Source organism: Oncorhynchus clarkii, chromosome 20 (genome assembly GCF_045791955.1).
Source record: "Oncorhynchus clarkii lewisi isolate Uvic-CL-2024 chromosome 20, UVic_Ocla_1.0, whole genome shotgun sequence".
In the NCBI taxonomy this organism is placed as follows: domain Eukaryota; kingdom Metazoa; phylum Chordata; class Actinopteri; order Salmoniformes; family Salmonidae; genus Oncorhynchus; species Oncorhynchus clarkii.
The window spans coordinates 57678791-57703420 of record NC_092166.1 but is presented as its reverse complement, the minus strand read 5'-3'; the positions used below and the strand labels follow the sequence as shown (position 1 = coordinate 57703420).

Sequence of the window (24630 nt, the reverse complement as noted above, 5' to 3'; positions counted from 1 at the left end):
CCAATTATATGAACAATATTTCAATGATGTATGAGTCGAGCAACAAAACAAATCTAGCTTAATTGATTCATTTAAAAAAAAAAATCCTTTATGAGATTCTTTATTTTATTACCCACATTATTCAGTAGAACAATAAGAAACTGGGTCTTCTCTTTATCACCTATTAGTTTAACTCTTTTGTTTTCTTTGTGTTTTATTCATTACGAAAAACAACAGGATGTGTACCATTGATATACAGTACCACTGTACCACCACCATACGGTTTACAGTGCCTTCAGAAAGTATGCACACCCCTTGAATTTAAAATGGATTCAATTGAGATGTTGCATCATTGGCCTATACACAATACCCCGTAATGTCAGTGGAACTGTTTTTTAATTTTTACATTTTTTAATTTTTTATAAATTAGTAAAAAATGAAAGCTGAAATGGCTTGAGTCAATAAGTATTCAACCCCTTTGTTATGGCAAGCCTAAATAGGTTCATAAGTAAAAATGTGCTTAACAAGTCACATAATAAGTTGCATGGACTAACTTTGTGGGCAGTAATAGTGTTTAACATGATTTTTGAATGACAACCTCATCTCTGTACCTCCCATTTACAATGCAATCGGAAAGTATACAGACCCCTTGACTTTTTCCACATTTTGTTACGTTACAGCCTATTTTCAGGTCTCTCCCGAGATGTTCGATCTGGTTCAAGTCCAGGCTCTGGCTGGGCCACTCAAGGACATTCAGAGACTTGTCCCGGAGCCACTCCTTCATTGTCTTGGCTGTGCGCTTTGGGTCGTTCTCATCAAGGATCTCCCTGTACTTTGCCCCGTTCATCTTTCCCTCGATCCTGACTAGTCTCCCAGTCCCTGCCGCTGAAAAACATCCCCACAGCATGATGCTGCCACCACCATGCTTCACCGTAGGGATGGTGCCAGGTTTCCTCCAGACGTGACGCTAGGTATTCAAGCCAAAGAGTGGCCTAGTTACAGTTTTGACTTAAATCGGCTTGAAATCTATAGCAAGACTGGAAAATGGCTGTGTAGCAAAGATCAACAACCAACTTGATAGAGCTTGAAGAATAAAAAAAAAAAAAAAAATGTGGAAATATTGTACAATCCAGGTGTGCAAAGCTCTTAGAGACTTACATAGCTGTAATCGCTGACAAAGTTGATTTTAACATGTATTGACTAAGTGGTGTGAATACTTGTGTAAATTAGATATTTCTGTATTTCATTCTCAATACATTTGCAAAAAGGTCTAAAAACATGTTTTCACTTTGCCATTATGGGGTATTGTGTGTAGATGGGTGAGATTTTTTTTAATCCATATTGAATTCAGGCTGTAACACGACAAAATATGGAATCATTTCTGAAGGCACTGGAGACACCTGAGAGCTGTCATTGGACGAGAGAACACCAGGAGGCACTGTCTCTCTCAATCATAGCCTGACACTGTCACCTTTCTCTCCTCCCTCTTCTCCTCTAATTTGAGCTGGGAGCATGTCACTGTGCCACAAAGCCACTGTGCCGATCTCTGACTGCCTCCAGTCAGCCAATCAGAACAGCCCCTACTCACTACTGACTTTGCCCTGACTACCTCTCTCCCAATGGGCTACGCGACTCCAAGAATCAAAACGCTCCGTCAGTGGTCATAGCCTCCTCTAAATCCATCATATAGCTTAATCCCTGATGTATTTCATTATTTAATTTTTTTATATCACCTTTATTCAACCAGATAGGCCAGTTGAGAACACATTTTAATTTACAACTGTGACCTGGCAAAGATAAAGCAAAGTAGTGCAACAAAAACAACAACACAGAGTTACTCATAAACAAACGTACAGTCAATAACACAATAGAAAAATCTATGTACAGTGTGTACTAATGTAGAAGATTAGGGAGGTAAGGCAATAAATAGGCCATAGAGGCGAAATAATTACAAATTAGCATTAACACTGGAGTGACAGTTGTGCAGATGATAATGTGCAAATAGAGATACTGGGGTGCAAAAGAGCAAGAAGATAAATCACAATATGGGGATGAGGTAGTTGGGTGTGCTATTTACAGATTGGCTGTGTACAGGTACAGTGATCGGTAAACTGCTCTGACAGGTGATGCTTAAAGTTAGAGAGGGAGATATAAGTCTCCAGCGTCAGTGATTTTTGCAATTCATTCGAGTCATTGGCAGCAGAGAACTGGAAGGAAAGTCATCAAAGTAAGCATTGGCTTTGGGGATGACCAGTGAAATATATGGTACCTGCTGGAGCGCGTACTTCGGGTGGGTGCTGCTATGGTGACCAGTGAGCTGAGATAGTGCCAGTGGGTTTGGCGACGAATATGTAGCAAGGGCCAGCCAACAAGGTCATACAGGTCGCAGTGGTGTGTAGTATATGGGCTTTGGTGACAAACCGGATGGCACTGTGATAGACTACATCCAGTTTGCTGAATAGAGTGTTGGAGGCTATTTTGTAAATGACATCGCCGAAGTCAAGGATCGGTAGGATATTCCGTTTTACGTTGGTATGTTTGGCAGCATGAGTGAAGGAAGCTTTGTTGCAAAATAGGAAGCAGATTCTAGATGTAATTTTGGATTGGAGATGCTTAATGTGAGTCTGGAAGGAGAGTTTACAGTCTAACCAGACACCTAGGTGTTTGTAGTTGTCCACATATTCTAAGTCAAAACCAGAGTAGTGATGCTCATCAGGCGAGGGAATGCGGGGCAGCAATTGGTTGAAGAGCATGCATTTAGTTTTACTTGCATTTATAAGCAGTTTGAGGCCAGGGAAGGAGTGTTGAATGGCATTGAAACTCGTTTGGTCAGTTAACACAGTGTCCAAAGAATGGCAAGATATGTACAGAATGGTGTCATCTGCGTAGAGGTGGATCAGAGAACCACCAGCAGCAAGAGCGAAATCATTGATATATACAGAGAAAAGAGTCGGCCCGAGAATTGAACCCTGTGGCACCCCCATAGAGACTGTCAGAGGTCCGGACAACAGGCCCTCCGATTTGACACACTGAACTCTATCTGAGAAGTAGTTGGTGAACCAGGAAAGGCAGTCATTTAAGAAGGCCATTGAGTCTGCCGATAAGAATGCGGTGATTGACAGAGTCGAAAGCCTTGGCCAGGTCGATGAAGACGGCTGCACAGTACTGTCTTTTATCGGTGCGGTTATGATATCGTTTAGGACCTTGAGCGTGGCTCAGGTGCACCTATGACCAGCTCCGAAACCAGACTGCATAGTGGAGAAGATACGGTGGGATTCTAAATGGTCGATGATCTGTTTGTTACCTTAGCTTTCGAAGATTTTAGAAAGGCAGGGCAGGATGGATATAGGTCGATAACAGTTTGGGTGTAGAGTGTCTCCCACTTTGAAGAGTGGGATGACTGCGGTAGCTTTCCAATCTTTGGGGATCTCAGACGATATGAAAGAGAGGTTGAACAGCCTAGTAATAGGGGTTGCAACAATTTTGCCGGATCATTTTAGAAAGACATGGTCCAGATTGTCTTGCCCAGCTGATTTGTAGGGCTTGGGCAAGTTGCTGCAGGGGGTGCAGGGCTGTTGGCCAGGGTAAGGGTAGCCTGTTCAAAGCATGGCCAGGGGTAGAAAACTGCTTATTGAAATGATCGATTATCATAGATTTATTGGTGGTGACAGTGTTAACTATTGTCAGTGCAGTGGGCAGCTGGGAGGAGGTGCTCTTACTCCATGGACTTACAGTGACCCAAAACATGTTGGAATTAGTGCTACAGAATGCATATTGCGGGGGCTATTCAATGCTAATGCAGAACACCACAGGATGTTTTTGTCCTGGGCAAGGGCAGTCAAGTCTGGGGTGAACCAAGGGCTATATCTGTTCTTAGTTCTACATTTTTTTATGTGGCATGCTTATTTAAGATGGTGAGGAAAGCACTTTTAAAGAACAACCAGGCATCCTCTACTGACAGGATGATATCAATATCCTTCCAGGACACCTGGTCCAGGTCGATTAGAAAGGCCTGCTCGCTGAAGTGTTTTAGGGAGTGTTTGACAGTGATGAGGGGTGGTCGTTTGACCGCGGACCCCTTACGGACGGAGGCAATGAGGCAGTGATTGCTGAAATCCTGGTTGAAGACAGCAGAGGTGCATTTAGAGGGCAAGTTGGTCAGGATGATATCTAAGAGGGTGCCCATGGTTACGGATTTAGGGTTGTACCTGGTAGGTTAATTGATAATTTGTGTGAGATTGAGGGCATCTATCTTAGATTGTAGGATGGCCGGGCTGTTAAGAATATCCCAGTTGAGGTCACCTAACAGTACAAACTCTGAAGATAGATGGGGGGCAATCAATTCACATATGGTGTCCAGGGCACAGCTGGGGTCTGATTAGGGTCTATAACAAGTGGCAACAGTGAGAGACTTGTTTCTGGAATGGTGGATTAGTAGGAGCTCAAATTGTTTGGGCACAGACTTGGATAGTATGACAGAACTCTGCAGGCTAACTCCACCCCTTTTGGCAGTTCTATCTTGTCGGAAAATGTTGTAGTTGGTGATGGAAATTTCAGGATTTTTGGTGGTCTTCCTAAGCCAGGATACAGACACAGCTAGGACATCAGGGTTGGCGGAGTGTGCTAAAGCAGTGAATAAAACAAACTTAGGGAGCAGGCTTCTGATGTTAACATGCATGAAACCAAGGCTTACAGTTACAGAAGTCAACTAATGAGAGCGCCTGGGGAATGGGAGTGGTGCTGGGGGCTGCAGGGCCAGGGTTAACCTCTACATCACCAGAGGAACAGAGGAGGAGTAGGATAAGGGTATGGCTAAAGGCTATAAGAACTGGCCGTCTAGTGCGTTCGGAACAGAGAGTAAACGATTTCATATTTCTGGGCGTGGAAGAATAGATTCAAGGCATAATGTACAGACAAGGGTATGGTAGGATGTGAGTACAGTGGAGGTAAACCTAGGCATTGAGTGACGATGAGAGAGGTTTTGTCTCTAGAGGCACCAGTGGAACAAAAGGGCTATCTAAGGCATATTGGGCAGGGCTGGGGGCTCTACAGTGAAATAAGACAATAATCACTGACCAAAACAGCAATAGACAAGGCATATTGACATTAGGGAGAGGCATGTGTAGCCGAGTGATCATAAGGTCCAATGAGTAGCAATAGGTGAGTCGATTCAGTAGTCGCTACTACGCTAGGCGAGCTGGAGACACGGCAATTCAGACAGCTAGCGGGCCGAGGCTAGCAGAAGGGCCTTCAGCGATGTCGCAACGGAAGAGCCTGTTGAAACCACCTCAGACGGTTACCTTGGCAGACCAGTCGTGATGGATCGGGGGGGCTCTGTGTCGGAAGTAAAGGGTCCAGGTCAAATGGAAAAAGTTGGTGGACCTCTTTGGCTAGCCGGGAGATGGGCCTTACTCGAGGCTAGCTCAAGGCTAACTGGTGCTTCGGGACAGAGATGTTAGCCAGGAGTAGCCACTCAGATAGCAGCTAGCTAGATGTGATGATCCGGTGTAAAGGTTCAGGACTTGCGGTAGGAATCCGGAGATATGGTAGAGAAAAAGGATATCGCGCCAGTTAGCTGGCTAGCTGCTGATGGGGGTTCCGGTTCTAAAGTATAAAAATAGCAGATCCGTACCACATTGGGTGAGGCGGGTTGCAGTAGAGTATATTCAGTCCGTACATGGAAAGTGAGATTAAAATATACACAAGAAAAAAACAGAAGAAAATTATATTTACAAGGGAGAAGACAAAACAGACGTCCGACTGCTACGCCATCTTGGATAACTGTCCTCACACCACACTGACTCAATGACTGACTGACTGAGTGAAAGAAGGAGCCCCAGGTCTTCATTGATAGACTGTTCTAATCAGTGTGATAGCTGCTGCTTTCTACACCTTAGGACCAATGACCTAAATAGCATTGTTCCACAGCTATAAAAGTACAGAGTCGAATGGCTGAACAACAAGTAGCTGTCATGCTAAGGGAAAAGCTTTTGTTAGGTTAACACAGTGAGATGAAACCATTACAAACAAAGAGTATAAACACAATTTGAGGAAGCATTTTTCCTTTTGTCTTTCATCTGTACTGTATCTCACATAAAGTAGGCACTCCCAGTTAGGGGGAGTGATGAGCTCTACAGCAGTCTCACAACTCAATCGCTGGTTGAAAACTGTTTTCTGCCCCTCCCAAAAGATAGAATTTGTAGATAATTGGCCCTCTTTCTGGGATTCACCCACAAACAGGACCAAGCCTGGCCTGCAGAGGAGTGACGGAGGGGTGCTCTCATCGTATCTACCAACATAGACAGGGCTCTAATTCCTCTAGCTCCACAATGAAATAGGGTGCAGGCCAGGCAGCAGGCTGTTAGCCAGCCTGCCAGCTTAGTGGAGTCTGCCACTAGCACAGTCAGTGTAGTCAGTTCAGCTATCCCCATTGAGACCGTATCTGTGCCTCGACCTGGGTTGGGCAAAACTAAACATGGCGGTGTTTGCCTTAGCATTCTCACTAGGATAAAGACCTCCTCCATTCCGGTCATTATTGAAAGAGATCGTGATACCTCACATCTCAAAATAGGGCTACCTAATGTTGGATCCCTGATCACTGATCATAATCTTGATGTGATTGGCCTGACTGAAACATGGCTTAAGCCTGATGAATTTACAGTGTTAAATGAGGCCTCACCTCCTGGTTACACTAGTGACCATATCCCACGTGCATTCCGCAAAGGCGGAGGTGTTGCTAACATTTACTATAGCAAATTTCAATTTACAAAAAAAAAAATGACGTTTTCGTCTTTTGAGCTTCTAGTTATGAAATCTATGCAGCCTACTCAATCACTTTTTATAGCTACTGTTTACAGGCCTCCTGGACCATATACAGCATTCCTCATTGAGTTCCCTGAATTCCTATCAGACCTTGTAGTCATAGCAGATAATATTCACATTTTTGGTGACTATAATATTCACATGGAAAAGTCCACAGACCCACTCCAAAAGGCTTTCGGAGCCATCATCGACTCAGTGGGTTTTGTCCAACATGTCTCTGGACCTACTCACTGTCACTGTCACACTCTGGACCTAGTTTTGTCCCATGGAATAAATGTTGTGGATATTAATGTTTTTCCTCATAATCCTGGACTATCGGACCACAATTTTATTACGTTTGCAATTGCAACAAATAATCTGCTCAGACCCCAACCAAGGAGCATCAAAAGTCGTGCTATAAATTCACAGACAACACAAAGATTCCTTGATGCCCTTCCAGACTCCCTCTGCCTACCCAAGGACGTCAGAGGACAAAAATAGGTTAACCACCTAACTGATGAACTCAATTTAACCTTGCGCAATACCCTAGATGCAGTTGCACCCCTAAAAACTAAAAACATTACTCATAAGGAACTAGCTCCCTGGTATACAGAAAATACCCGAGCTCTGAAGCATGCTTCCAGAAAATTGGAACGGAAATGGCGCCACACCAAACTGGAAGTCTTCCGACTAGCTTGGAAAGACAGTACCGTGCAGTATCAAAGAGCCCTTACTGCTGCTCGATCATCCTATTTTTCCAACTTAATTGAGGAAAATAAGAACAATCTGAAATTTATTTTTGATACTGTCGCAAAGCTAACTGAAAACCAGCATTCCCCAAGAGAGGATGGCTTTCACTTCAGCAGTGATAAATTCATGAACTTCTTTGAGGAAAAGATCATGATTATTAGAAAGCAAATTACGGATTCCTCTTTAAATCTGTGAATTCCTTCAAAGCCCAGTTGTCCTGAGTCTGCACAACTCTGCCAGGACCTAGGATCAAGAGAGACACTCAAGTGTTTTATTGACACAATGATGAAAATAATCATGGCCTCTAAACATTCAAGCTGCATACTGGACCGTATTCCAACTAAACTACTGAAAGAGCTGTTTCCTGTGCTTGGCCCTCCTATGTTGAACATAATAAACAAATCTCTATCCACCGGATGTGTGCAAAACTCATTAAAAGTGGCAGTAATAAAGCCTCTCTTGAAAAAGCCAAACCTTGACCCAGAAAATATAAAAAACTATCGGCCTATATTGAATCTTCCATTCCTCTCAATTTTTAGAAAAGGCTATTGCGCAGCAACTCACTGCCGTCCTGAAGATAAACAATGTATACGAAATGGCTTCAGTCTGGATTTAGACCCCATCAAAGCACTGAGACTGCACTTGTGAAGGTGGTAAATGGCATCAGACCGAGGCTCTGCATCTGTCCTCGTGCTCCTAGACCTTAGTGCTGCTTTTGATACCATCAATCACCACATTCTTTTGGAGAGATTGGAAACCCAAATTGGTCTACATGGACAAGTTCTGGCCTGGTTTAGATCTTATCTGTCGGAAAGATATCAGTTTGTCTCTGTGAATGGTTTGTCCTTTGACAAATCAACTGTAAATTTCGGTGTTCCTCGAGGGTCCGTTTTAGGACCACTATTGTTTTCAATATATATTTTACCTCTTGGGGATGTCATTCGAAAACATAATGTTAACTTTCACTGCTATGCGGATGACACACAGCTGTACATTTCAATGAAACATGGTGAAGCCCCAAAATTGCCCTCGCTAGAAGCCTGTGTTTCAGACATAAGGAAGTGGATGGCTGCAAACTTTCTACTTTTAAACTCGGACAAAACAGAGATGCTTGTTCTAGATCCCAAGAAACAAAGAGATCTTCTGTTTTGAATCTGAAAATTAATCTTAATGGTTGTACAGTCGTCTCAAATAAAACTGTGAAGGACATCAGTGTTACTCTGGACCCTGATCTCTCTTTTGACGAACATATCAAGACTGTTTCAAGGACAGCTTTTTACCATATACGTAACATTGCAAAAATCAGAAACTTTCTGTCCAAAAATGATGCAGAAAAATTAAGCCATGCTTTTGTTACTTCTAGGTTAGACTACTGCAATGCTCTACTTTCCGGCTACCTGGATAAAGCACTAAATAAACTTCAGTTAGTGCTAAATACGGCTGCTAGAATCCTGACTAGATCATATTACTCCAGTGCTAGCCTCCCTACACTTGCTTCCTGTCAAGGCAAGGGCTGATTTCAAGGTTTTACTGCTAACCTACAAAGCATTACATGGGCTTGCTCCTACCTATCTCTCTGATTTGGTCCTGCCGTACATACCTACACGTACCTACACGTACCTACACGTACCTGTGTCTTGTGACCTACACGGTCACAAGACACAGGCCTCCTAATTGTCCCTAGAATTTCTAAGCAAACAGCTGGAGGCAGGGCTTTCTCATATGGAGCTCCATTTTTATGGAATGGTCTGCCTATCCATGTGAGAGACGCAAACTCGGTCTCAACCTTTAAGTCTTTACTGAAGACTCATCTCTTCAGTGGGTCATTTGATTGAGTGTAGTCTGGCCCAGGAGTGTGAAGGTGAACGGAAAGGCTCAAGAGCAACAAACGGCCCTTGCTGTCTCTGCCTGGTCAGTTCCCCTCTTTCCCACTGGGATTCTCTGCCTCTAACCCTATTACAGGGGCTGAGTCACTGGCTTACTGGTGCTCTTCATGTCGTCCCTAGGAGGGGTGCGTCACTTGAGTGGATTGAGTCACTGATGTGATCTTCCTGTCTGGGTTGGCGCCCCCCTTGGGTTGTGCCGTGGTGGAGATCTTTGTGGGCTATACTCGGCCTTGTCTCAGGATGGTAAGTTGGTGGTTGAAGATATCCCTCTAGTGGTGTGGGGGCTGTGCTTTGGCAAAGTGGGTGGGGTTATATCCTTCCTGTTTGGCCCTGTCCGGGGGTATCATCGGATGGGGCCACATTGTCTCCTGACCCCTCCTGTCTCAGCCTCCAGTATTTATGCTGCAGTAGTTTATGTGTCGGGGGGCTAGGGTCAGTTTGTTATATCTGGAGTACTTCTCCGTCTTATCCGGTGTCCTGTGTGAATTTAAGTATGCTCTCTCTAATTTTCTCTTTCTCTCTTTCTTTCTCTCTCTCGGAGGACCTGAGCCCCAGGACCATGCCTCAGGACTACCTGGCATGATGACTCCTTGCTGTCCCCAGTCCACCTGGCCGTGCTGCTGCTCCAGTTTCAACTGTTCTGCCTGCGACTATGGAATCCTGACCTGTTCACCGGACGTGCTACCTGTCCCAGACCTATTATTTGACAATGCTTGTCATTTATGAACATTTGAACATCTGGGCCATGTTCTGCCAGAAGAGGACTGGCCACCACTCATAGCCTGGTTCCTCTCTAGGTTTCTTCCTAGGTTTTGGCCTTTCTAGGAAGTTTTTCCTAGCCAACGTGCTTCAACACCTTCATTGCTTGCTGTTTGGGGTTTTAGGCTGGGTTTCTGTACAGCACTTTGAGATATCAGCTGATGTACGAAGGGCTATATAAATACATTTGACCTTGATTTGATGATACTTGCATAGCTTTACATCAAATGTGATGCAGTACTTGATAATACACACCACTTGATCAACTGATCTGACTTTTTCCATACCTCTCTTCCACAATCAGCGATATTGCCTCCCTCCATGGCCTCTAACAGGGGAATTGTAATATGTGAAAAGCTGAACTTTGGGGTGACTTTCCCTTAAGTGTGATCTGAGAGAGGCTGCTGACTGTTCGGACACGGTGGGGCTCTTCACTATGATAGACACACAGTGTGGTGGCCTGATCACCTCTTCACTCTTATCCGAACCCTCTTTCTCAAAATCTCTCTTTTACTCTCTACCTTCCACTTGGTGCCGATGAAGTGATCTTGGACTGAATGTGCAGAGTGGGGTGTTGTATACCGGTATTACATATTCCAATCACTTACATACTATATCTGGAGGAGATTGGAAAGAAGTAGGTTTCACTCAGTATTGAAAAATCTTTATGGCCTTTTCAGAAATAAATCAACATACCCCTGCAGGGCTTTCTCCCCAAACCAGTCTCCTTTGCCCAGGGCTCGCAGGTACACAGGCATGTCATTGGGCAAATCCTCCCTGGTGACATTAACCTGTCAGAAAAGAGATCAGCAGTCATTCAATGCTTTAATAGAGGGGCCTCATTCCGAAACCCACACGGAAGGGGAAAGACAGCTTAAAATAGCAACAATTCCGATTTAACGGCAGGGAGTTCCATCACAAATTGAGCATATACCTCCAGGAGGATAAGATCACCTCTTAATGACATTGAACTAACCTCTACTGTAATCACCATAGCAGACATTCCTTGGCTAGCCCCACTGACGCCATGCACCTCTGCCATTAATACATGCACCTCTCTTCATAAAATTGAATGGTTGGTCTACATGATGTTGAGAGTGTCCTCCCTCACCTTCCCCTTGCTGATGATGAAGAAGGTGTCCCCTCTGGCTCCTTGTCTGACGATGTACTCCCCGTCCCCGTAGTGCGTCTGTAAGGAGAGGAAGAGAAGTGACACTCAGCACTGCCCTGAACTGGACGAAGAGGTCTGGCTGAGGACAGGCCTCTGTCAGGCACGCAACTACCATGTTGAATCACCACCAGTTGCCCCAATGCAGAATAGCAGTTAGGAAAATCAAATCACTGTGTACACAGACCATGTGCTGACAAACGAGACCAAAGAAGACAAGAATGACATCAATATCAGTTTGTGATGTTAAAAATGATACATTCTCTTTATTCTGAATGAAACAGCCTGCATTTATCAGACTGGGACTGAAACAGAGATATAGGGCTGCTGCTGCTTCACATCAGACCTTGGCAGCAGGGCTCCTATGTGAAGTGTTTCCCTTTCAAGCAGTGACATGTTTCCAATCATTACCCCCCTCCTTCCTTCCCTATGCTCAGATGTGTTCAGATGAAGAAGGAGAGACATTTTAACATCTACTGCTGGGTGATAAGTAAAATCAACTAGGAGCCTTTTCATTTCATGTTCTGTTAACATATAATTTATGTTGTCATTCATTCTCCCCCTGACGGGTACTATTGTGTATCACTGAGCAGTTCTAAAGGACCAATCAGAGACTACCCTCAGAGTTCCCTTCTGGACATTTCATTTGGGTTATTTTAATCTCGCACCTTGAAAGTACATCTTGGAGAACACAAATCTGCTATTAGACGTCAAGATTTCACCTCGCCAGCTGCGAGACGCTTCATAGAACAGTAGAACATTCTATGAATGAATTGCGTTACGTCTTAATTGAAAAAGTATACCCACCACTTAGGGGAGGTAACTATGACAACAAATGACTCAAAAGAGAAGTGTGGATATATACATTACATTCTGTATCTCCACACGGTTTGAATGGAGAATAGATTTCACCTCCATCCTATAAGCCACATTTAGACTGTTATAAGAACACTGTCCATATCAGGTGTTGCATAACGTTTATGAGTTGGCCCCACATATTTATGAATGGGCTTTGTCTGATGTACATTGTGGGGGCTATCTCATGAATTGATGTGAGGTATTTAGATGAGCGAACACCTGCGCCGATTGATTTGTGAGTTGGCCTTCGTGCACCGCTCCCCTACCCTATGTTTCTGTATCTCTTCGTGACTAATTTGTATACAGGTAGATCAGAAAAGCCACGTCCCTGATTGGCCGATGAGTGGCCACCCTGATTAGAAGCACCTGCTGCTCAACTGTATTTCTTTACAAATGCTGTTTTGAATGAAAATAAATTGTACCTAGACACTGAAGAAGGCTGTAAAGGCGAAACGTCTGCGTGATCGAAGAAAGGAAGAAAAGCACACAGCAACAGCTCAGAGTCAGGTCCCCCAGGCTATAGGACTCCAGACATGGCTTAGCTGCTCTTTTCCCACTGTTCGGTTGTGGCAGGAAGTCAACTGAGCTCCTATACAGGTAGCACTAGATTAAGTGGACTTTGGTGGAAGGTATAATGAAACACAGTAGGGATGATTGTGTTCAAATAAAAGTACATTAGCCATGATAGATAAATAGGTCTGAGGTTAAGAGTAGATAATAGCAGGTTTTTATGGATTGGTAATAACCAATAACTTTTCATGCATCAAGAAGAAAGAGATCAACTGGAGCTCGAAGCCGCCATATTCATTTAAAATAGACAGCAGAACCATTTCAATAAAGATGGAGTGAAGGGAAGGGTCATAAATCGGAAATGAGATTCCTTGGTATAATGGGCAGGCTTATCAAGGGGAAATCATGGCCTGTAGTTTATGTATCATCACTATGCATAAAATAATTTATGTAAATAATAAATAGATTGCATTATTTCCAATCTTTTGTATTCAATGATGATTGACAGGTTTTGGTAACGTTCCTTTTTCATTCCTCTTTAGTTTAGCATGTGACCCGTCTGCCACCCATTGATTGGTGATACAGGTGTAGCATCTTAATTTGAGCCAGTTTGCTAAAGCAGGAAGATAATCCCGCAGCAAAAGTAAATGCGAATTATTGTGTGGATTAATGGACTTTCACAAGCCTTCTTAAACCTCAAATACACCACAAGTTTTACATTTCCTGCAATGCAAGAAAGTTCTCCTGCAACAGTGCGATCAAATGTTGATTCTACATCTGTAGCTGCTTAATTACCCTCACACATCAGATGGAAAACAGTGAACTATTGACATGCTCTGCTCTGAATGGGCCAGAACAGAACAGTGTGGGAACGGGGAATGGCCGCCCACTCCCCTAGCTGACCAAGCCCAGATGTCTGGAATTAAAAATAAACCTCTTACTCCCAATTCAACTGCTGCCTGCTTGGACACACATCCATCGTATGATTCTGGGGGGTTTGATACCACCATGATTCATATCTGCATTGTTAACATTCTTGATCCTGTACAATTTCTTCATACCAGGCACCATGGTACTGTGTACACTATATGCTTCTTCATACCAGGAACCATGGTACTGTGTATACTATATGTTTCTTCATACCAGGCACCATGGTACTGTGTATACTATATGTTTCTTCATACCAGGCACCATGGTACTGTGTATACTATATGTTTCTTCATACCAGGCACCATGGTACTGTGTATACTATATGTTTCTTCATACCAGGCACCATGGTACTGTGAATACTATATGTTTCTTCATACCAGGCACCATGGTACTGTGTATACTATATGTTCCTACATACCAGGCACCATGGTACTGTGTATACTATATGTTTCTTCATACCAGGCACCATGGTACTGTGTATACTATATGTTTCTTCATACCAGGCACCATGGTACTGTGTATACTATATGTTTCTTCATACCAGGCACCATGGTACTGTGTATACTATATGTTTCTTCATACCAGGCACCATGGTACTGTGTATACTATATGTTTCTTCATACCAGGCACCATGGTACTGTGTATACTATATGTTTCTTCATACCAGGCACCATGGTACTGTGTATACTATATGTTTCTTCATACCAGGCACCATGGTACTGTGTATACTATATGTTTCTTCATACCAGGCACCATGGTACTGTGTATACTATATGTTTCTTCATACCAGGCACCATGGTACTGTGTATACTATATGTTTCTTCATACCAGGCACCATGGTACTGTGTATACTATATGTTCCTACATACCAGGCACCATGGTACTGTGTATACTATATGTTTATTCATGTTAAACAAACACAGCTCACCAATTTATATTTTAGAGTAAAGAGTGTTTATCCTAGTCAGTATTTATTTACCAGTTAGAGTAGGTTGAGAGGATCAGTCTTTAGCAGTGACAAAGGGGAACTGTCTTTCAACAACGCTTTCCAGTTTATTTCTCTGCTTTAGTATATTTTTAGGCTTGGAAAAAAATGGCAACAGAATTCATTGAAACTGCATGGGAAAAATCCATGAAGACGGAGAAGAACAAAAATCAATAGCTAATTTAAAGGGAACATTACTTTTTGGGCTGACCCAGACTTTGTTTTTCTTTCTCCCAAATTGAAATAAACCCCCTGTGTCTAGAGCGGTTTCTGCTAAGGAATGGGCATTCCAATGAGTAGTAAACTCAGCAAAAAAAGAAACGTCCTCTCGCTGTCAACTGCGTTTATTTTCAGCAACCTTAACATGTGCAAATATTTGTATGAACATAACAAGACTCAACAACTGAGACATAAACTGAACAAGTTCCACAGACGTGTGACTAACAGAAACGGAATAATGTGTCCCTGAACAAAGGGGGGGTCAAAATCAAAAGTAACAGTCAGTATCTGGTGTGGCCACCAGCTGCATTAAGTACTGCAGTGCATCTCCTCCTCATGGACTGCATCAGATTTGGCAGTTCTTGCTGTGAGATGTTACCCCCTTCCACCAAGGCACCTGCAAGTTCCCGGACATTTCTGGGGGGAATGGCCCTAGCCCTCTCCCTCCGATCCAACAGGTCCCAGACGTGCTCAATGGGATTGAGATCCGGGCTCTTTGCTGGCCATAGCAGAACACTGACATTCCTGTCTCGCAGAAAATCATGCACAGAACGAGCAGTACGACGATCACCCCTGGTGAGACAAAACCGTGACTCGTCAGTGAAGAGCACTTTTTGCCAGTCCTGTCTGGTCCAGCGCCGGTGGGTTTGTGCCCGTAGGCGACGTTGTTGCCGGTGATGTCTGGTGAGGACCTTCCTTACAACAGGCCTACAAGCCCTCAGTCCAGCCTCTCTCAGCCTATTGCGGACAGTCTGAGCACTGATGGATGGATTGTGCGTTCCTGGTGTAACTTGGGATGTTGTTGTTGCCATCCTGTACCTGTCCCGCAGGTGTGATGTTCGGATGTACCGATCCTGTGCAGGTGTTGTTACACATGGTCTGCCACTGCGAGGACGATCCTGGCCACATCTGTAGTCCTCATGTCTCCTTGCAGCATGCCTAATGCACATTCACGCAGATAAGCAGGGACCCTGGGCATCTTTCTTTGTGTTTTTATTTTTTAATTTTGGTGAGTCAGTAGAAAGGCCTCTTTAGTGTCCTAAGTTTTCATAACTGTGACCTTAATTGCCTACAGTCTGTAAGCTGTTAGTGTCTTAACGACGACGGCAGGCGCATGTTCATTGATTGTTTATGGTTCATTGAACAAGCATGGGAAACCGTGTTTAAACCCTTTACAATGAAGATCTGTGAAGGTATTTGGATTTTTACGAATTATCTTTGAAAGACAGGGTCCTGAAAAAGGGACGTTTAGATAGATACTTGTCCCCATACAGTAGCTAAACTACATAGCATAAATATAAGACTAGTGCAAACTGCTTAAAACATCCCGACATCTTTTGAGTCGCACTTTCAAAGATGAGTTGAGAAGTAATTCACGTGTTGAGTTTTAAAAAGTTATAACTTACCAGGAGAACCTTAAGATTTTATTGTCATTGTGAATGGTGGCTAAACATCAAACAGTAGTCTTGGAGTGGAGGTAGTGGGTATTTCTCATTATGTAATTGGCAAGTCATTAAAAGAGAGGAAAGGCCTGGATGAAACGGTGCCCTGGCACACGCAGAACATTCTGCTCCACAACACTCAATTACTTCTTGACTTTACGTATCTTATCACTTTCGTTTGACAAGAATCAGTTACTTTCTTACTTGGGTGCCCCAGTCTCCTTTTTCTTTGCATGTGGAATGAGAATCCAAGACCTACTCTGCTGTTCTGTTACAGCTGATATGGCTCGTGACGTAATGAGTTTGTTTCTCTTCCCAGTGTGCTTGAGGAGCCTGTCATCCGTTTCAGAGTAACACCATAGGAGGGTTAACTGTGAATGAACTGGTGCTGTCAAAGGCTCTTATTGCGTCTGTCACTTAAACTAAGTGTGAAGACAATGTAAGAAAAAAAACGATGCCGTTTTGTACAAACAAAATGTCTTCTGATTATACTAGCCACTGGCCACACTGTACACCCAGGGGACTCCCCTGTAGTTGTGGTCTAAAGTAGATTCTCCAGTTATCATGCCTTTGCTGTTCTGCTCCTGCAGTAGTATTCTCCTTATCCTACACTGCAAGGCTCTAGGAGCTTGTTCCATAATCCAGCCCCCATGTCACAAAGAAGCCTCCACATCACATCTTTTGGAGGAAAACATTACCACTTGAATTAGTTGCCTCCACGCACTGACACACGCTACAACACTCCTCTGGATTCACATAGATAGATCTTTGCAGATTTCCGACTGAAATGATGAGTGACAGTAAGTAATGAGAAAAATCTGAGTCTTCAATGAAATGCCACGCATCACAGATGTTGTTTGTAAGTGGGTTTGCCCGAGGTTCCCGAATGTTCTCATTTGTAACCTTCCCCACTGAGTTTCCTCGTGTAAATCAAGGTAAATACCATCTCTGAGCCTGATGTTAGTACAATGCCTGTCTATTCTTTCAGGAAACACTGAAGCTAAACACTACTGTAATTCGAGGCACAACACAGCACACGTCCAGAGAGGATGGTGTTAACGCTGAGGTTCAATAAGGAACGACTGATAACTGCGCAATTAGCAATATGCCATTTTTACAATCACATTTTCATGTCTAGGTAAATCACCATGACAACAAACAAACTGGGCAAGGAGATTGTCTGCATTGTATTGTTCCATGCTGAATACCATTCTTTGATCGTTCTGCAGGTGCATTAGGTCTGATTGATTCTAGCGTATTCTGGGGATGTGTCCACTCTTTAACTAATCGCACCCGCACACACATGCAAGCACACATACACACACATTCGCAGTAAGCCAGCAGGCGTGGGTTATCTGCAGAGACCGAGCAGGCAGGATTACTGTAGAGGAAGGGGGATCAGAGAGGATGCCTGAGGGGAGAGGTTGGCCTGCCCTGGGCACTTCATGCCTGGGAAGAGCCCCCCTCCCACTCCTACAGGGTAACCCATCTCCACCACGCTGCATGGCCGCACATTTATCATCAGCCCCCTTTGGAGCTCAATGCTCTCAACTGGTTGAACATTCTGGGTTTTCCTCATGTTTTATTTCAGTCAGTCGGAGGGATAGTGTCTTGGTAACCAATAGGGCATTCTGTGTCTGAACATAGAAACAGAATATACATTTGAGTTGTATGCATCTGAAACACCTAGGGAACTATGGAGTGGATTGTACGATTGTGATATGACTGCAACCCCAAATACTGTTTCATCATATGAAGTATAACTTAGACTTGTGTTTGCCCTTTGCATGTAATTCCTTTGTGGTTCTTTAAGGGCTGAGGAAGTCAGGGTGACTCAGAAGCAGCAGTTGGTGCCAATGAAAAACACTTTAACAAACAAAACATGGCAAGATACATTCTATTGGTTGATTTAGAAATAAGGCTGTGTGTTCGTAATGGAGCCAATCCTCTATTGATCCAATACACTAAGATAACCATGACATGTATTTGATTCCAGGTTGCATCACATCCGGCTGTGATTGGGAGTCCCATAGGGCAGCGCACAATTGGCCCAGCGTCGTCTGGGTTTGGCCGGGGTAAGCCGTCATTGTAAATAAGAATTTGTTCTTAATTGACTTGCCTAGTTACATAAAAGGTTACATTTTTTTAAATACAAAAAAGAAGAAGAAATCCCCCTGTGATTTTTGTGCTAATACTTCATTTGACTTTGATAGAGAAAGCATGCCGTAATTGTATTTATGTGGTTTTCATTACCAAATGTTCTTTGGAAACTTTGGAAACAAGATACTGGAGGTCAAGTCATCCAATTAAAAGCGAACATCAGAGAGCTCATTTGCTTGTTCGGAAATTAACTAGCTTAAAAATTGGAGGCGAAAGACTGTAGAGATACATTTTTGCGTACCTAATGTAATACGTCTGAGAGGCTCGAGTGGTCCTGATGACCACTTACCACCGTTTTGGGAACCATCAGCATGCCAGTAAATAATAAGAGGCTTAGCGATCTGCTCGGAGGTTGGGATTACAACTATAATTGTTCCCTCTTTACTCATAGATCTACGGCAAGAGGTCATTTAGAGTTAACAGCAAGAAACTAGACACACTGTTGATAGCATTCTGATATTCTGATCAGAGGGACCTGACCATGTGACCTGACTAGGAATACTGTAAATCTGGGCTCTGGTTATAGTCTAATTGGGATATTCTTCCTGGTCATGTCACGTGGTCTCCTAATTATACACAGATATTATTGCAGTCAGAGTCAGACCAGAGGTTGTCAGACCAGAGGTTGTCAGACCAGAGGTTGTCAGACCAGAGGTTGTCAGACCAGAGGTTGTCAGGTTGTCAGACCAGAGGTTGTCAGACCAGAGGTTAGAGGTTGTCAGTGAGTTTTTACCTCAGGTTGTGTCTGGTGAGCTAGGCCATCAATTCTTCATTATGTAATGATGTGGTTCATAAAATAATTGCTCAATTACACAGTCAATGAAATAGACGTAAATCACCATTGCCACGAACACCGCTAAGTTCAAGCAGGACACCTTGGAAACTCACCTCTTCCATAACGTCGGCTAGCTTGCTGAGTATTTCTTCTGAAAGGCCTTGGAATGTTGGAACACTGTTGGGGAGAGGGAGCGAGAGTTAGCTATTATGGAGAGTTCAGACAGAAGGTGAAGCCAACAGCTCATGCTGTTCTCGGCCTGGTGAACAGCACTAGGTGCTGTGGTGCTTTATAACTCACAAAGCATCGGTCACAACTGATACATACGGTTTATTCACGAGGTTCGCAGCATCAATACTCCCTCTGTTGTCTATCTAAGTAAACCAAAAGACCAATGCACTAACAGAGCATGTATGCAGAATCCATGTAAAAGCCAGTACAGCAGGTTGCATGAAAGAGTGGAATCTGTATGACTGACTAAAGAGAGAGAAGATAAAACAGGTACATCAATTTCACTGGCGTATGTATATAGGCACAGCTGTGGCGGCATACCAATTCTCGCACGTGCTTTAACCCTCCCCTAACACCAGCAGCGTCTGAAGTGGGGCGAGGTTTGTGCAGAATCACCACAGTCGTAAGCCACAGCTCAATGTTCACATGTGGACAGGGTTTTAGTTTAAGGTTGAGCCTGAGAGCAGCTTCCAATTATACTAAGCCTTCCCAGGAAGCTCAAGAAGGCTTTCTTGGCAGATTCAAAGATATTTACATACCTCTGGCATGCTCTCTCCTCAACGAGAGAGACTTCACTCACACGTGGGCGGTCACATGCATGGGCGCACACACACACACACACACACACACACACGCAGGCACACACACACGCAGGCACACACACAGGCGCACGCACAAAAAAACAAAACAAAAAACATGCGGGAACGCACACGAGGGCACAAACAAACACACACAATCTGGCAGTTTGACAACTTCCGAGTCTCTTCGAAACATTGTTGCTTGTTACCACGGAAACTATTCCTTCAGAAATGGATGCGTTTGATATTTGACATTCTACGTTGAAGAGATGCACTGACAGAAGCTACCTCACAAATATTGTGACACAAAAGGTATATTTTCTTACAAATTGAGTGCATCTTCAGAGATCACATTACACGAGCCATTAAAAGTCAAACGACTTTATTGATTGTTTGAGACTTCCTCCCCTGTGCACCAGTCGGCTGTAGCTGCCAATGCGTGGGGAGAAAGGCATCTTATTTTACCACTAAAAGCCAACTTCATCCAAATCAATTTCCTCTTTCCCTGCATGTGATATCATCGGGTCCAGAACATCCAGTAAAAGGCACAGCTGGGGCTCTGGCATGAGAGATAGGTGCAACATTCTTCCTCAATTACCCATTTCTTTATGGAGACTGGAGGAAAAGGGGGATTTCATCATCTACTGTATTGTGTATGTCTACTGAGAGTAAGTATATTGGTCTGAGAGGGACATCATGCTGTTTGTTGTAGAGCAGAAAACCCATTGGTAAGCCCACTATATATTAAACACAAAAACGATGTTTAAAGTTAAAAGAAGGCAGGTCTGAAGCTGAGAAAGAAAGGAAATGTGAAATCAATATGTAAAGTCTCAGCCAATGGGTTAGCATGGATTAGACTCAGCTGTGTGAACAGAAAGAGGACAGTGATATCAAACATAGTATGACAATGATCAATAAACTGGTGTTTTAACAGTTCCAAGTGGTAACACATAGATTTAGTGTAAAAGACCTGAAGTGCACAATCACCTGATGCTCGTTTGAACATGCATCCAGCAAGTGTCTTTGTTGAACAGTGCACCCAGACATCAGTGACAGGAAATGGGAAGAGGGGGAAGGTGATTCTGTGACTGTCAGGGACAGTCACTCAAACCTCAGTCCTCGCTCGAATGGCATCTCAGGGGAGGTGGAGGACAGAGAAAAGAGAGGGAGAGAAAGAGAGGGAAAGAGCGAGAGAGGAGCCCACCTCTTTAGAAACTCCATGTATTCGGCATGTTTGATGAGGCCCGTCCTCATCATAATGGTCTGGAAACACTGGCGGTCGATGGCCCATAGCTTCACATTAGTGAGGGCTGAGAAAGAGACAGCAAAAAGACATTAGATAGAGAAAATAACAAGCTTTAAATGTCAGGATGGAATACCTCTCTTGGGTTGCCACACAAACAGTCTCATATGATGACAGAACATCAACAATATCGACAATATTCCATTTGCTCATTAACATTAAAATGTGAGTCTAATTAAAAACCATGTATCACTTTATTACCGAATCTACTCTATCTGCTAAACAAGATCATCAGACATACAGTATCCAAGTCTAGCCATTTGGAACCTGCAGCAATAATCAAATCATACCACCATCACTGATGTCTACCGATGATTACCATTCCCATGTACATTTTCCATGGCTAAGCATTGTCCAGTGAGTCAACAGGTAGCCTAGCGGTTAATAGCGTTGGCCCAGTATCCGAAAGATTGCTGGTTCGAATCCCAGAGCCAACTAGGTGACCAAATCTGTTGATGTGCCCTTGAGTAAGACACTTAAAACCTAATTGCCCCTGTAAATTGCTCTGGATAAGAGCATCTGCTAAATGACTAAAATGTCAAAACATGGGTATACTCTCAAGTCCTCATCATGATTTAACACTGAGCACACAGAGAGATACCAAACTCCTAGACACTAACAGAAAGCGTCCGTTGACTGCTGTGTTAAATTGTATCAGTGAAGCCAAATTGATTTCCCTTAATGGATCATTATCTACGGTACACAGATTAAGGAGTTGTGGACTGGTTGACGGAGAAGGACTAGAATAGCTGACAATCTGTATCATTATTCATTACTCCGGTACAGGGATGGGAATATATAATGGGAAAGTTCAATGCACTTAGGGGGGGATGTCCCAAGTCCCCTTGGACCCTTGACAGTATGACAAGACAAGACATTTGCATGATGCTCCATCAGACTTATCGAATTGTTCATGTGACTGGTTGCTGGTAGCAAAATCCCCATTAATGTCTTAAGTTCATCATCTATCTTTATTAGTTACATATCTATTACGGAATATCTTGAGTTACAACAAATATGGTCATATTAAAACATTTGAATAAAGTGAGTGAAAGTAAAAGTCCTGCTTATACGAATTGTGTATATTTAAAAAATTAAAAAAACAGGACAGCCTACTTCACCATTGATTTATGAGTGCTCTGTGCAGTTTGCTTTATATCAAGGCCAGTAATACCACACGGGAGTACTTGTATCTTACTATAGATGAGAGAGAGATGTAGTGTCCTAGTTAAGAAAAGTGTCAGTGATTCCCACCGCGTGAATGTTTCCCTCTCTCCGACTACAGTAGTTTGCATCTCTGTATCAGCTACTTCGAGCTATATTATAACATGCATGTACTGTATACTATGTACCTTTACTCAGACATCTCCCCATCTCCATGGATCAATTATTGGGTAAGTGGAAGATTACTCACATGATGTAAATTTGTCTTCATCCCAGGTTGAACAATTGTGTTATAGCTTTAACCCCAATGAGCCTGACGCTTACAGTATAGGCATTGTGCCTCAGAGACACACCACCAACTACTGACAGGCAATTCATTCACTTGTTTATTTCAGTTCCCAGAACGCCCGTGGCCTCCCCCCGTTTCGCATTCCTAACACAGTAAAAACCTGATAAAACACAGACGCGATGTAACATCAGTAAAGGTGGGATGCAAGGTGCCATCTCTAAACAGTATGTTTGAAACTGTTCCCAATGAAACAAACAAACAAACCCCTTCCAATTTTGACGTTTCACATTACTCATCAAGGCAATGGAATATGTGGCTTATAATACCAGTGCATAAAATAGAGAGACAACGGGGTATGCAGCTTAGCCCCTGATGATTATCAAATGGCAGGTTTATAAATAGACCACAGCTACATGAAGACCTCCATAGAAAATAACAACTCCTGACAGAGACCAACAAATGCCGGCAATTTGGCATGAAACGATTTACCCCACGGTTCGCTCTCATCTGTAAGTTTCAATTAGGTTTTCAGACATTATAGAGCTGGGGAGTTCTGAAGTGCACAACCTGACCCTGACAGTGCCAATTAAAATGTCCAATTAGCATGCACCAAATAGCACAAAGACCCAGCGAACTTACTCAGAAATATCACAGCGTTATTGAAATAAACCATACACAAACACACAATCAGCTCATTCAGTGCAAAGTGAAAACCTGACCTTGTGTTAAGACTGGTGTTTCATCTGCAGGGGAGTTGGCAAATTCAAAGTTCAAATTCAACTCATTTGTCAGGATCAGAACAGAAAGCGTTCTATCTGTCAGAAAAGGCACTTGATTAAACTTGACAGAGGAAAACCCTGGCATTGTTCTCTGTCAACACCTATTTATCTCTCTCTCTCTCTCTCTCTCTCTCATGAATGGGAGACAGAATTTTAAATATTCAAAGACGAAGGGAACAGGTTGCCTACTCTTCATCCCTACAAGGTTTCTGTCAGGGACTGATTCACCTCTCCACCTTTCATCCCCAACTCTGCTTCATCCAGCATCCTCTGCAACAGACGCGATGAGGTCACAATTAAATATACTAAAATGTTCCTTTTCTTCCTGTAGTCAGCCTCCACTGCAATTAGTAAAGAATTAAAAAATAGTAAATTCTGCTGAGCAGGAGAGGATTAAAAACTGAAGAATAAAAGACCGGAACCAAGGCGTAACAAAAGGTTTGGGCCACAGAGAGGTAGACTATTACAATAATTATGGGGGGAAAAAATGCTAATGGATGGTAATCACTATGTGCTTTGACTTGAGGTCCTATTCAAACACTCTTCTCTCCGCCCAGCTATTGGAGAAAGTGCCTTCATTCTGAGAGGTTATCATTGTACTAACAAAGAACTTCATCAGCAATCAGCGTGTAACTCCACCGGGTTTGTTTGTAGTAGTTGGCAGTTTATTATCCGTACTAAGAAAAATATACAAATACCCAGGCCCCTGACAAACAAAACAAACTTAAGCGAACAAAAAAATTATGCAAGCACAAACTGTAGCTTTAGTGCCCTCATTATGGAAATGAGACAAAATCAAAACAAAATGATAGTCAAAATATAATAGAACTCTTCCAGTAGACTTAAGCCAAATACGGATATTACTAAGACTTGTGGTACGAACAAGAAGGACATTTACATTTCAATGAGACATAGAAGCAACAACTAAAATTGGGACTTTGGCAGGAGTAGCTGTCTGCATGATAGGGGTCAAACACCATCCACTGCTGAGGTCCATCTCACTGCAGCTCCCTATCCCGGGCCACCACTGTCAGGCCCGGGATAAGGAGCTAGGGGAGATCCAC

General features: G+C 43.2%; 1 protein-coding gene across 3 annotated transcripts in view; it reads right to left on the bottom strand.

Annotated features, from left to right (window-relative positions):
* LOC139376581 (cGMP-dependent protein kinase 1-like) overlaps nucleotides 1–24630 on the bottom strand; it is a 140063-nt gene that overhangs the window by 28670 nt on the left and 86763 nt on the right. For all 3 annotated transcript variants that reach the window (XM_071119333.1, XM_071119334.1, XM_071119335.1), the window contains 4 exons: nucleotides 21236–21341; nucleotides 19336–19399; nucleotides 11287–11364; nucleotides 10872–10966 (listed from right to left, as the gene is read on the bottom strand). In XM_071119333.1, coding sequence (XP_070975434.1) covers nucleotides 10872–10966; nucleotides 11287–11364; nucleotides 19336–19399; nucleotides 21236–21341 — 343 coding nt within the window. The remainder of the gene's footprint in view (nucleotides 1–10871; nucleotides 10967–11286; nucleotides 11365–19335; nucleotides 19400–21235; nucleotides 21342–24630) is intronic.